Genomic DNA, 12,618 nt, shown 5'->3' on the forward strand with positions numbered 1-12,618 from the left:
TAAAGAAAGATAAAATATGTTGAAGGTGCACCTGCTGCTGCTGCTGCTGCACCTCCTCCTCCTGTACTATGATTCAGAGTGCAGGAGCCCTGGCAGCTGCACCTGTTGAACTCCCTCCTTCTGCACAAGGAGCCTTGCGAGCTGCACCTGCTGAACAACCATTAAAATTCCCCCTGCAGCAACCATTCCAAGTGCAGGACTCCTGCCCTCTTCCTGCACCTGGGCACCCTAGTATCCTAAGGGGCGCGGGGGGCTTTGAGACCCTTCCCTTCTCCACGGAAGGGGGTCGCGGCCAAGGACTGAACTCAGCAGCACCTGTTTGCAGAAGACCAGCCCGGAGCCGCCTCCCTCCTCCGCCCTTCTCCGCTCCTCTGAACCCGCCGGGAAGAGGCTCCCGGTGTCCGCCAAAGTCCGCCTCCCCACGATGGGCGGGCCAGGAAGTCCCGCCTCCGCCGCCTCCTTCTCCCCCGCATGTGGAGGTCCCGGGAGCGGGAGGACTGTCCGCTCTAGCACTCCGAACTCGCTGCGCTTAACCCTGAGAGAGCCGCTCCGAAGCAGGGCGGAGCTGCCTTCTGCCTCCCCTCTGTGTGTTAGTGTGCTTGTGCCTGAGAAGGTGTGTTGTGTGTTTGTGTGCTGTGTTGTGCAGCAGGAGGAAGAGAGCTTGTTGGTTTCACGATAAAGCTCAACCTGCACGGAAATGAAGAAAGTTCTCCTTTGCTGCTGCTGCTGTATCATTATCATTATCATCATCGTCGTCGTTATTATCATCATTATTATTATTATCATCATCATCATTATCAAGGCCAAACCAGATGCCTTTTCTGGGGACCATAGAATAGTAGTCTTGGAAGATACCCCAAGGGTCATCTAGTCCAACCCCCTGCAATGCAGGAATCTCAGCTAAAGCACCCATGACAGATGGCCATCCAACCTCTGCTTAATCACCTCCAAGGAAGGAGAGTCCACAACCTCCCAAGGGAGTCCATTCCACTATCAAGCAGCTCTCACAATCAGAAAGCTCTTCCTGGTGTTTAGTCCGAATCTCCTTTCTTGTAACCTGAAGCTGTTGGTTCGGCTCTCACCCTGCGAAGCAGGATAAAACTTTCTGACTGTGGAACGGATTCCCTCAGAAGGTGGCGGACTTAAATTTTTTAAACAGAGGGCCATCTGTTAGGGATGCATTAGTTGTGATTCCTGCACTATTTTTTTATTTTTGGTAGGGGTTCAACTAGATGACCTCTGGGCATCCCTTCCAAGTCTACGATTCTACAATTCTGTAAGGCAGCTTTTGAATTTCTTCACTCGGAGTGTAAAAAGCAAAGAGTCCCTCTAACTGGAGGTGGAAAACATTACACACCTGTATCCTCCACCCTGGCTTGTGAAACTTTCCGGGGTCACTACAGTCTCCCTCGGAAGGTTGTGGCCTCTCCTTCCTTGGAAGCTTTTAAGCAGAGGCCCTCTGTCATGGATGCTTTAGCTGAGATTCCTGCAGTGCAGGGGGTTGGGCTAGATGACCCTAGGGATCCCTTCCAACTTTAGGATTCTTTAATACCTCATGCGGCCACCAGGGGGCCCCGGAGGTTGCGCTGGGAAAGACAGGAAAGGGGATCCCGTCCTGCCTTAAATGATCGACTCTGCAAGGGGCTGCCTGGGCTTCCCATGCATTTTATTTTGCACGGCTTGGGGGGAGCGGCTGTCTCCGTGGGGGAGCCTTGCTGCAGCCCGGGTAAGTTTCACAAAATGCAACTAAAGGGTGTGCATTTTGGGGTGTGGGTAGGTGGGTGTATCTGGGATCCGGCTTGCAAAAAAGGGGAGGATGCCAGCAATGTGGCCTGTTTATTTCTGTGTCCAGTAGAGCACAGTAGAGGTAAGATCTGAGGCCCTGAAATTGGATACAAGAAGCTCTATGTCCTTGTTGCCATTTTTAATCTCCATGGGTCTGTGGAGGGAAGGAACTCACAAGCAAACTGATCTGCGGGTGCATTGATATTAATTTTAATTTTTATCTACTCAGGGCTACGTTCCTAAGGAATAGGAGCCCTTTTCTTTTTAATAAATGCCAATCCACTCGGGATTATATAGATAGATAGATAGATAGATAGATAGATAGATAGATTAGATAGGTAGCCAATTTACTTCAGATTTATTGTATTTTTTATTGCCAGAGGCAGATGTTCAATAGGGTGAAAAAGAAATCAAGAAACCAGGCTGCATGGAACTGTCTGGGGTCTGCTGCATTTGGGAACAAAGGCTATCAGGAAACACAAAGGCATGAAAAGGCTGTCAGAGAGATCCCATGAGAAAACATTTGTCATATATTGCCTCTGATGTCTTCTGCACCTGGGGGAGAGATCCACTCTGAGAGAGTTTTTTGATTCAGACCGTTCTAAATAAATATAAATAGATATGTCTTCCAGGCACATTTCTTTCTTACAGAGATGGGGGTGACCCCTGCCCCCCCCCAGAGGTTGTGGGGCTCCCAACTCCCATCAGCCCCTAGCCCCCTTGTCAGTTTTTCAGGACTGGAGTTGTCAAGCAGGCGCCCAAAGTGTTGTTTCTGTTGTTGATATGGTTATGATTAGTTTCAGTTACATGCCTAGTAAGTTACCCCATTTCCTCTCCTCAGTTTTTGATCACAGTATGTTAAAGCCCAGTGTATGTTGTGGATTAAAACAGGCCTGGCTAAACTCTGCCTGGTGTTGGACTTCAACTCCCACCAGCCCCTGCAGCCAGTATGGCCAGCAGCAGGGGTTGATGGGAGTTGGAGTCCAGCACCACCTGGAGGGCCACACAGACTCCCTCATCCACATAGCTGCCAAGTTATCCCTTTTTTTCAGGGATTTTCCATTATGCTGAATAGGCTTCCTCGCGAGAAAAGGGAAAATTTGGCAGCTATGCATCCATGGTCTAGGAGCAACACTTCCGCTTTGGGTTCAAGAGGGCCCAGGGCTTCCAACTTCATGAATGGGAAGGAGACTGCTGAGTCTTAATCAGCAAAACCAGTTGCATATTATTATTATTAATTAATAAATAATGCAATTTGTATACTGCCCTCCATCCAGAGATATCAGGGCAGTTCACAGCATAGAGGCCTGTAGTAGGAATGCCAGCCTTGTAGCCTGACTCCTGAGTCCTGGCTGGTTTGTGTCTTTCTGTTCCTACATGGAGTTCAGGGGCAGAGCAACTGCTTCCAATAATAATAATAATAATAATAATAATAATAATAATAATAATAATAATAATAATAATTTTCATTTGTTTATTTTGCTTTCAGATCAAAGTTTTACAGTCACATATCCAATTTACAGCATAAAAACAAGATTCCAAAGAATCTCCCAGACTTCCCTCCTCCTCTTTGTGGGTCCTATTGTTAGCCATTTCCTCCTGCATCTTTTATGATAGTCCAAATCTTTTACATCTCCATTATGTCCAAAATTCAACATTAAACTACAAGTGTTATTCCAGTCCTACTAACAGTTCTAACGGTTTACAATGGTTTTTAAGATAAATTATAATTCCCCCCCCCCCCATCTCTTATTAAAATTCTGATCTTCCTGATTTCTGATTCTTCCGGTCATTTTTGCCAATTTGGCATAATCCACCAACTTAATCTGCCAATCTCTGGCATCTCCCCTTAAATCAGGGACAGGGAACCTGTGACCCTCCAGAAGTTGCTGGACTCCAAATCCCATCAGCCACTGTAGCCAACGGTGAGGGATGGTGGGAGTTGTAGTCTAATATGGTGGCAGATTCCAAAGTGCAGGGTCCCTTCATGAGTGCCGTAGCTACTCCCCCTTACAGCCACTCTCCTCCTAAAATGATACGACCTTCATATACAGTAATTGTTTAATTATATGAACCACCCTGAGATCTATGGGTATCGGGCAGTATACAAACTCTGGAGAGCAAAAATATCTGAGCTTTCTGTAGCCCATGATTTCCCAAGACTTCAGAAAAGAAGCCCATCCTAAATATCACTTTCTTCATCTTTCACATACATTTGTTGTTGTTGTTTAGTCGTTTAGTCGTGTCCGACTCTTCGTGACCCCATGGACGAGAGCACGCCAGGCACTCCTGTCTTGCACTGCCTCCCGCAGTTTGGTCAAACTCATGTTCGTAGCTTCGAGAACACTGTCCAACCATCTCGTCCTCTGTCATCCCCTTCTCCTTGTGCCCTCCATCTTTCCCAACATCAGGGTCTTTTCCAAGGATTATTCTCTTCTCATGAGGTGGCCAAAGTATTGGAGCCTCAGCTTCACGATCTGTCCTTCCAGGGAGCACTCAGGGCTGATTTCCTTAAGAATGGATAGGTTTGATCTTCTTGCAGTCCATGGGACTCTCAAGAGTCTCCTCCAGCACCATAATTCAAAAGCATCAATTCTTCGGCGAAGAATTTATTATTATTAAAAAAAATAATACAAATTTTAATAATGATAATAATAATAATAATAATAATAATAATAATAATAAATGCACTGTAACAGTTGAAGCCGCTCTCTCTGTGTTTTGCCTTTTGGCTAGATCTGCTATTTTACCTGTGCACATACTTGGGCAGATGGTTGGGAACGCTCCCATATAGAATCATTGTAGAGTTGGAATGGACTCCCACGTGGTCATCTAGACTAACCCCCTGCAAAGCAGGGATCTCAAGCATCTGTGGCAGATGGCCCTCCAACCTCTGCTTTAAAAAAAAAACCTCTGAGGAAGGAGAGTCCGCCACCTTCTTTCAGAGTGACTTAAATTGTGTGTTCTGTGAAGTCCCATTGTACATAAAAGAACTTGTAGCTTCTCTCGAACCCAAAGCTCCTTGTCTTTTCAGTCTTTGGAGCAGGCAGGGGCTAAAGTTGCATTCTGGGGTCTCCCTTTGACGTTTCTTTATACAGGGGCGGCCACCGTAAGGTCACTAACAGGCTGCCCTGGTCAGTTGGCGTGTTCTCCTGGATTTCTAGATATTGCCATTTCTCATGTCAGAGTTGTTGTGTCCTTGTCCTCTTCTTTCGTGTAGGGACTGGCCTTGTTTTACGCAGAGGCAAATGACAACACAAGCCGGCTTCACTGGAATGTTTGTGAGCCAAGATTCTCAGCATATTTCTCTTTGCCCAAAGACACTGCAAGATGGCGCTGGACTCCAAAACAGGTAAGACTCTGGCTGTGACAAGGATGGGGGATCTTTATCACCTCAAGGGCCACATTCCCTTGCAGCGGCTACATCCCAGTGGTGGGTGAAGCATATAATACCCTGCATTCGAGCCGAAGAATTTATCTGAATGGCACCAAGTGAACTAATAATTCACCTTAGTTGGTCTCTGAGCTACTGGACATTTATTTATTTATTTATTTATTTATTTATTTATTTATTTATTTATTTATTTATATATATATTGCGTCAGACCAACACGGCTACCTACCTGAATCTAATAATTTACCATTGACTGAAACAAGGATGCGAAGCCTGCATTTTCCTTCAGATATTTTGGTTGGACTACAACTCTGATTATTCCTCTCCGCTGGCTATGTTGGCCTGAGCCAGTGGGAGTTGTAGTCTAGCAGTTTGTGGAGAGCCACAGATTCCTTCTCATTCCTACTGGAATGGGAAACAATTCAAGCTTTGGAATGCAACTTAATAATAGTTGTCTTTTTCTTCTTTGGCAATCGCTCTTAGCCGAGCAAGATTGTCTTTAATGAACACAGTCTTAACGGTGTGTCCAAAAGTGACTGTAGAGGCCAATTCTGGATCCACACCTTATTCTTGCCTTCCTCTTAGCATGTTTCTGCCTTTCTTCCTGAGTTTGAGCATCTTCAAAGCCCACGACACCTTTGGTAAAGGCTCTTCTCCAATTGGAGCACTCGCAGGACAGTGTTTCCCAGTTGTCAGTGTTTATACTACTCTACATATTTTTAGATTTGCCTTGGGAGAGTCTTTAAACTGCTTTTGTTGACCACCAGCATTACGCTTTCCATTTTTAAGTTTGGAATAGAGTAGCTGCTTTGGAAGACGATAATCCAAACAGCATGACCAGTCCAACCAAGTTGTTGTTTTTGTATATAAAACAAATAAAAAATGTCCCAGGACCTAATGCAATAAATATATTTTTTGTCTACAAAAAATTTGTTGTTCCCAAAAAAATTTTAAAAACACTTCTGTAAGGCAATTCCTTTGATTTGATCAATTTCTCTTGCTGGTAAAAGGATGCAAGCATTTGGATTTCACAGATTAGTTTCATCGGGATGAAGAGATTGGCAATTTAAATTTTCAGCTAAATGAACAATAAAGGGTGCTATTACTACTACTACTACTACTAATAATAATAATAATAATAATACAGTAATAAAATTTGGATACTGCCCTATACCTGTAGATCTCAGTTAACCTATGGAACTCTCTGCCACAGGAATGGCCACCAAACTGGATAGCTTTGAGAGGATTAGACAAATTCACGAAATATATAGCTTTTGATAACAACTAGCTCTGCTATACCTATTTCACAGGTAGAAATGCTTCTGAATACCAGAAACCACAAGTGGGGAGAATGCTCTTGTACTCATTTTTTTAAAAAAAATCTTGTCGTAGGTTGTGCTTCCATGACTGAGAGTGAGGAGATTTCTTTACACCTCGAGCTCTCCGGACCCGGAGCCTTACCTGACAGAACCAAAGAGAGCATTTCCACATCTCATGTGCAGGAAGAAGCATCTGTAGATCTCGCAGGTAACCCCATGGATCAGAGGAGGAGTGTATCCCAAGAGGGACTCTCGGCAGATGTCGGTGAATCGGAAAATGTGCAGGCACTTGGGAAGGCTGGCAGACGCAAGCTGCGCATCGGGGAAAGTGCAGAGCCTGTCTCCCATCGCCTTAGACGTCAAAGAATCTACAAAGCAGAGAAAACCCGCAGTTGCACGCACTGCGGGAAGCACTTTGGCTGGAGAGTGAACCTATTGGGAGAGAAAACCCAGGCAAGAGTGACATGCTCAAGCTGCGGGGAGCTGATGAGTCAGAGCACGCAGCTCCCAGTGACCAGGAAAATGCGTAAGAGGGAGAAAGCGCATCAATGCACTGCCTGCAAGCAGGTCTTTGCGGGGAGCTCAGAACTGGCTGTGCATAAGAAAGTCCACAAAGCAGAAAAGCCGTACAAGTGCCTGGATTGCGAGAAGCGTTTTTGCTCCAAGGCAAACATGCTCAGGCACCACCAAATCCATACCGGACAGAAACCGCATCAGTGCTTAGTTTGCGGGAACACCTTCCGGCAGCAGGAGCAGCTGATTGCGCACGAGAGAACACACACAGGCGAGACACCCTTCCACTGTGTGGTGTGCGGGAAAGACTTCAACAGGAAGTCGGTCTTCCTGACACATCAGAGAATCCACACGGGCGAGAGGCCATACAAATGCTCCTTCTGCAACAAGCGGTTCATACGCAGGGCCTACCATGCTATCCACGAGAGAATCCACGCCCGGGAGAAGCGGTACAAGTGCTCCGAATGCGGGCAGAGCTTTAACTGGAATTCGGAGTTCATCGAGCACTTGAGGACCCACACGGGAGGGAAGCCCTACAAGTGCCTAGGCTGCGAGAAGCGTTTTGGCTGGCACTCGGACCTTATCAGACACCAGAGAATCCACACGGGCGAACGGCCCTACAAGTGCGCCCACTGCCGGAGGGGCTTCGTCCAGAGGGCGCAGCTCCTCTTGCACGAGAGGACCCACACCGGGGAGAGACCCTACAAGTGCTCCTACTGTGGGAAAAGCTTCAGCCGAAGCTCGGTCCTCATCAGGCACCTCCTACTGCACACCGGGGAGAAGCCATACAACTGCCTGGACTGCGGGAAGAGCTTCTGCGAGAGGGCCCAGCTCGTTTCCCACGAGGTGACGCACGCCGAGGAGAAGCCCTACAAGTGCGCGGACTGCGGGAAAAGCTTCAGCTGGAAGTCGGCCTTCACTCGGCACCGAAGGATCCACACGGGAGAGAAACCCCACAAGTGTCCCGATTGTGGGAAGAGCTTCATTCGAACCACCCACCTTGCCACCCACCTAAGAACCCACGGGCGGGAGACAGACAGTGATGCTTTAATCGGGGAGGACATTTTAAATGAAGGTGGTGGCTTAGTGTAGAATGAAGAATCCCTGCAAGGAGCAGTGGCTGAGATAGGGGGTTGCCATGCCAACCTTGCCAGCCAGACTCCCAACTACCCGATTTCGTACTGCTGTCTAGTCCAGGGAGTGGCAGCCACTGCCTGTCAGCTTCCTCCTCTTTAGTCTCAGTGTTTCCCTGGAAGAATTCAGCAGGGAAGATGGCAGGACAGAACTAGAATTAATCGGCTCTGCCTGACATTGGCTCTCTGGCGCCACCTACCGTCAGGCTTCCTGTGTCCCGCCCCACCAGGCTAAACAGTCACCACCCACCACTGCATACAGAGGGGTAACCATCTCAACGTTTGAAGCTTTGGGCTGGCATAGCAGAGCGCGACCCAAAAGCCCTCTGAACAAATCATACCTCAGCCGCGAGTTCGCTAGTTGGCCTTGGCCAAGCGCCCAGTTTTAAGAGCCTCGACTTCCCCTTCTAAACACCCGTGTAAAGAATTCTGGGAACTGTAGTTTGTTAAGGGTGATGAGAGACATTAGGGGACACACCCACCCACCCCAGCCGCCTATTCCGCTCACGGCGCTCACAATTCCCAGACCGATTTTCATTCCTTCTTCCCAGGGAGTTGTAAATGTAGCATTCTGAGGGAGAATAGAGGGGATCTCCCAACACTCTTACAGTTCCTGGGGTTCTTTGGGAGAAGCCATGGCTGTTTAAAGTGGTACCATGCTGCTTTAAGTGTATCTTGCAGGTGGGGCCGCACTGAGATAATATCAGCGGTATGCGCTTTGTATGGCGAGGGAGAATGAACCAGAGTTGGGGGCAGAGAAGTATGGGATGGCTGAGCTGGGGTAGCATGGGGGAAATTCGTCAGAGCCCCTCAAAGGAAACTCTGTGTGAATCTTCAAGCCCAGAAGAGGAGCCATCATTGCTGTTACAGCAGACGGAGATTCACATCTAGTTCCCAAGATTTGGTCCTATGAGGCAAAGGCGCTAGTCCTCAACGTAAGAATGTGATGTATACGCCTCACTGTTGTTATTCTTTTGTTGGTGATGTTCTTCTGTTTCCTTGTGTCCAATGCAGTCTTTACTTCTCTTGAGCCCATCTCTTACATTGCTTGATAAAGCTAGTTGGTTTATCTCTAGTTCTTCTCTTTCTCACTCTGCCCCCTGTTAACAGGGCTGGGATACAAAGAACATGCAGGTTTTATGCTAAATGTCATGGACGTGTGCTTGGAGTGTATCTGACACACAGACAACTTTCTTCTTAGGATCAGGACCAAGGAGAATCTGCTGGTATATTTTTTAGTTGAACTCATATTTGCACAGCACTGATTGGCCAGTCCTGAATTGGCCAGTCCTTGTGTCAGTCCTGAATTTTCAGAGTTGGGCTGTTGCACAGCATTGACTGTCACTCATGAAACAACGAACCCTCCCTTACTGGAACAGACTTAAAATCTGCTCATTTAATCTGGGAGAATTATTATTATTATTATTCAATCAAAACATTTCCAGTCAACTGGTCTAACCATTGGATGAACTTAATGTTGCAGCCCTAACTGAAACACACACAAACATTAAATAAAACAGACTACATATTATTAAAATGTTTTAAAACAATCAAAAACAAAAGTGATCTCTGCAGCAAGGCAAATGGATTACAGAAATGTAACACAGTGGATTAGCAAGTGAATGTAGCAAGTGGATTACAGAAATGTAACACAGGCAGGAATTCAACAGGTGCAGCAATGGGTGTAAGCTTGCCCTTTTAATTTCTGCATACTGTGGTGCCCCTGTTAAGAGTTAGCTAGGGATATTAATACTACCTGCCAGGTTTCAATATAAACTTCCTTGACTGTGGAGAATCGGAACAAGAGATTTGGTACAGCTTGACGTATCTGAAATGAGAGCTGAGCGAAAGGAGGCTCGTAATGCCCACCTCAAATAAGAGATGAGCATCAGAATGCCAAATTCTTCTCTGGCTGAGATTTAAAATCTGTGCCGGAGAATAATTTCAAGATTAACTTGCCCTCCAGCTATGCAACACACCCACCCACCCTGCATGGCAGCTCTGAAGGGAAGGGATGTAGCTCAAGGAAGGCCTGCTCTGGACGCAGAAAATCCCAAGTTCAAACACAGGCATCTCCAGTTTAGGTCTGGGAAGGATTTCTGCTTGAAAACCTGGAGCACTGCTGCCAGTCAGTGTAGACCGTATTGAGCTAGATGGACCAGTGGTCTCACTCCGTATAAGGCAGATTACTACAAAGCTTCTATCTCCCCAAGAGTTCCTCTGGAACAGGCACCCCCAAACTGTGGCCCTCCAGATGTTTTGGCCTACAACTCCCATGATCCCAAGCTAACAGGACCAGTGGTCAGGGAAGATGGGAATTGTAGTCCAAAACATCTGGAGGGCCGAAGTTTGGGGATGCCTGCTCTGGAACCACTCCTAGCCACACAAAATGGAAATTTATTACTGACAGGTTTTATGTGGAGAGGAAATTTGGAATGGGGTGTTTGGTACAGGCGCGTGGATGCTTGAATTTGGATTTTCTTGGTGTTATGGCTCTGAGCCAAGACTGTTCAGAGGCAAAGACCAAAAGCAGCATAGAGAGGGACTTGGTTCCTAGACCTTCGCAGATAGTCCCCCCATCACTGTAGGATCCTGCACCCCGTCCCCTGGGAACTGCTGCCATCAGCCTCACCCAAGTTGTTGCCCTTCCAAACCTCACCAGCTCCAACTGGCATAGCATGATTTCCCCAGGTGCCGACACAGCCTCTAGATGTGGGGTTGCGACTCCCATAATCCCCCACTGGGAGTTGTAGTTCAGCAACAACTGGAAGGCCGTGGGCTAGTCCCCACAGCTACTGATGAGAACATCATGGGCTAAAGGACTGTTATCCATTAATTTACAGCAAGTGTTAAATCGGTTTCATCCACAGATGGGATCTTGACTAAAAACGAGGCACTCAACACATCCCACCCAATGGTGGTTTCCCAAATTGTGGCTGGGTTTGGCGGCGTGCTTTTTAAGAGACCCAGGTTCAAATCCCCACCCCTCCCTCAGCTATGAAGCTCACTTGGTGGCGTTTTTTGAGGTAAAAGTCAGCCTCATCTACCTCAAAGGATTGTTGGAAGGATAAAATGGTGGGGGAAACGGAGCCTTTAAATCAGAGCTTTCCAAACGGTGTGTCGTCTGAAATGTGAAGGTCTGTCACGGGAATGCTCCCGGGGGCTAGAAAAGGGTTAGTTTAACCCAGGGGGTTCCCAAGCTAAGACCCGGGGGCCGGATGCGGTCCAATTGCCTTCTCAATCCAGCCCGTGGATGGTCCGGGAATCAACATGTTTTTACACGAGTAGAATTGAGTCCTATTATTTAAAATGCATCTCTCGGTTATTTGTGGGCCTGCCTGGTGTTTTTACATGAGTAGAATGTGTCCTTTTATTTAAAATGCATCTCTGGGTTATTTGTGGGGCATATGAATTAGTTCATTATTATTTTTTCCAATATAGTCCGGCCCCCCACAAGGTCGGAGGGACAGTGGACCGGCCCCCTGTTGAAAAAGTTTGCTGACCCCTGGAACCTCTGGTTTGCCAGTAAAACTGAATTGCTGTGTCAAAAAATAATGCATGTCTAAAAAGTGTGTCACCAACATGAAAAGTTTTGAAAGCTCTGCTTTAAATTCTTTGGGAAAAGAAGTCTATAAACAGATTTATTCCAAGTTGGGGTGTTTGTGTGTGTGTGTACATCTTATCTACATAGACCAAGAGTATTGACTTAACCTAAGTACCAGTAATATATATTTTTTAACCATTAGGACAGGGAAGCCCCCTCCAGATGGAGCTCCGACACCCATCAGACACAGCCAGAAAGGTTAGGGATGCTGAGAGTTGTAGTCCAAGGGTGTGGCAAGACAACCAGCGTGGAAACATCCTGCTTTTGCAAAGATCATTTTATTCAGCTTAAGAAATAAGGCAGAAACGATACTCAAAACAAAGCATATTTGTATTCAAAGCAAAGCTAGAGATGAAGAGAGAGAGAAAGCGAACAATACCATTTTATAAAATAAAACAAAAATCAGCAAAAAGGGATTAAAAAGAGCTACACACAGGCAGTCGGTTTGTTTGTTAGGACTGTTCAGTAACACCTCCCCTTTCTTGCTAGTAGCGTGCCAATTTTTCGGGGGAAATTCATGGCCTTAAATAAACCCTAGACTGCAACACAGTAACCTGTGGCCCTCCAAACATGGACTACAACTCCCATTATTCCTGACCATTTTCCATGCAGGCTGGGGATGGGAACTGAGAGTTCAAAAACATACTGAAGGCTATAAGCTCCTGTGTCTTGTGTACACCAGTGAAGATTCTGGTGGTGTAGATATAGATCAGGGCTGGGGATCCTGTGGCACTCCAGAGGTTGTGGGACTACAAATCCCATCAACCTCCAACCCATGGTGGCTGCAGGGTTGATGGGAGTTGGAGCCGAACATCCTCCAGAGGGTCACAGCTTCACCTCCTATATTGCTGGCAGGAATGAAATGTGTGA

At 46.7% G+C, this 12,618-nt stretch overlaps 1 protein-coding gene across 1 annotated transcript; it reads left to right on the forward strand.

Annotated features, from left to right (window-relative positions):
- The first annotated feature begins 1,594 nt into the window (after positions 1-1,594).
- On the forward strand, positions 1,595-11,985 carry LOC118081266 (zinc finger protein OZF). The gene is made up of 3 exons (XM_035107674.2): positions 1,595-1,726; positions 5,006-5,137; positions 6,572-11,985. Exons 2-3 carry the CDS (start codon positions 5,116-5,118, stop codon positions 8,101-8,103), a joined length of 1,554 nt encoding a protein of 517 aa, XP_034963565.1. The 5' UTR covers positions 1,595-1,726; positions 5,006-5,115; the 3' UTR covers positions 8,104-11,985.
- The last annotated feature ends 633 nt before the right edge of the window (positions 11,986-12,618 follow it).

The sequence above is a fragment of the Zootoca vivipara genome, chromosome 2 (genome assembly GCF_963506605.1).
Source record: "Zootoca vivipara chromosome 2, rZooViv1.1, whole genome shotgun sequence".
Classification (NCBI taxonomy): Eukaryota; Metazoa; Chordata; class Lepidosauria; order Squamata; family Lacertidae; genus Zootoca; species Zootoca vivipara.

Excerpts from the sequence above, each read along its gene's own strand:
- LOC118081266 (XM_035107674.2), top strand. The coding sequence starts at position 5,116 with ATGGCGCTGGACTCCAAAACAG. Across the intron at positions 5,138-6,571 it reads GGCGCTGGACTCCAAAACAG|GTTGTGCTTCCATGACTGAG; the intron begins GTAAGACTCTGG and ends ATCTTGTCGTAG.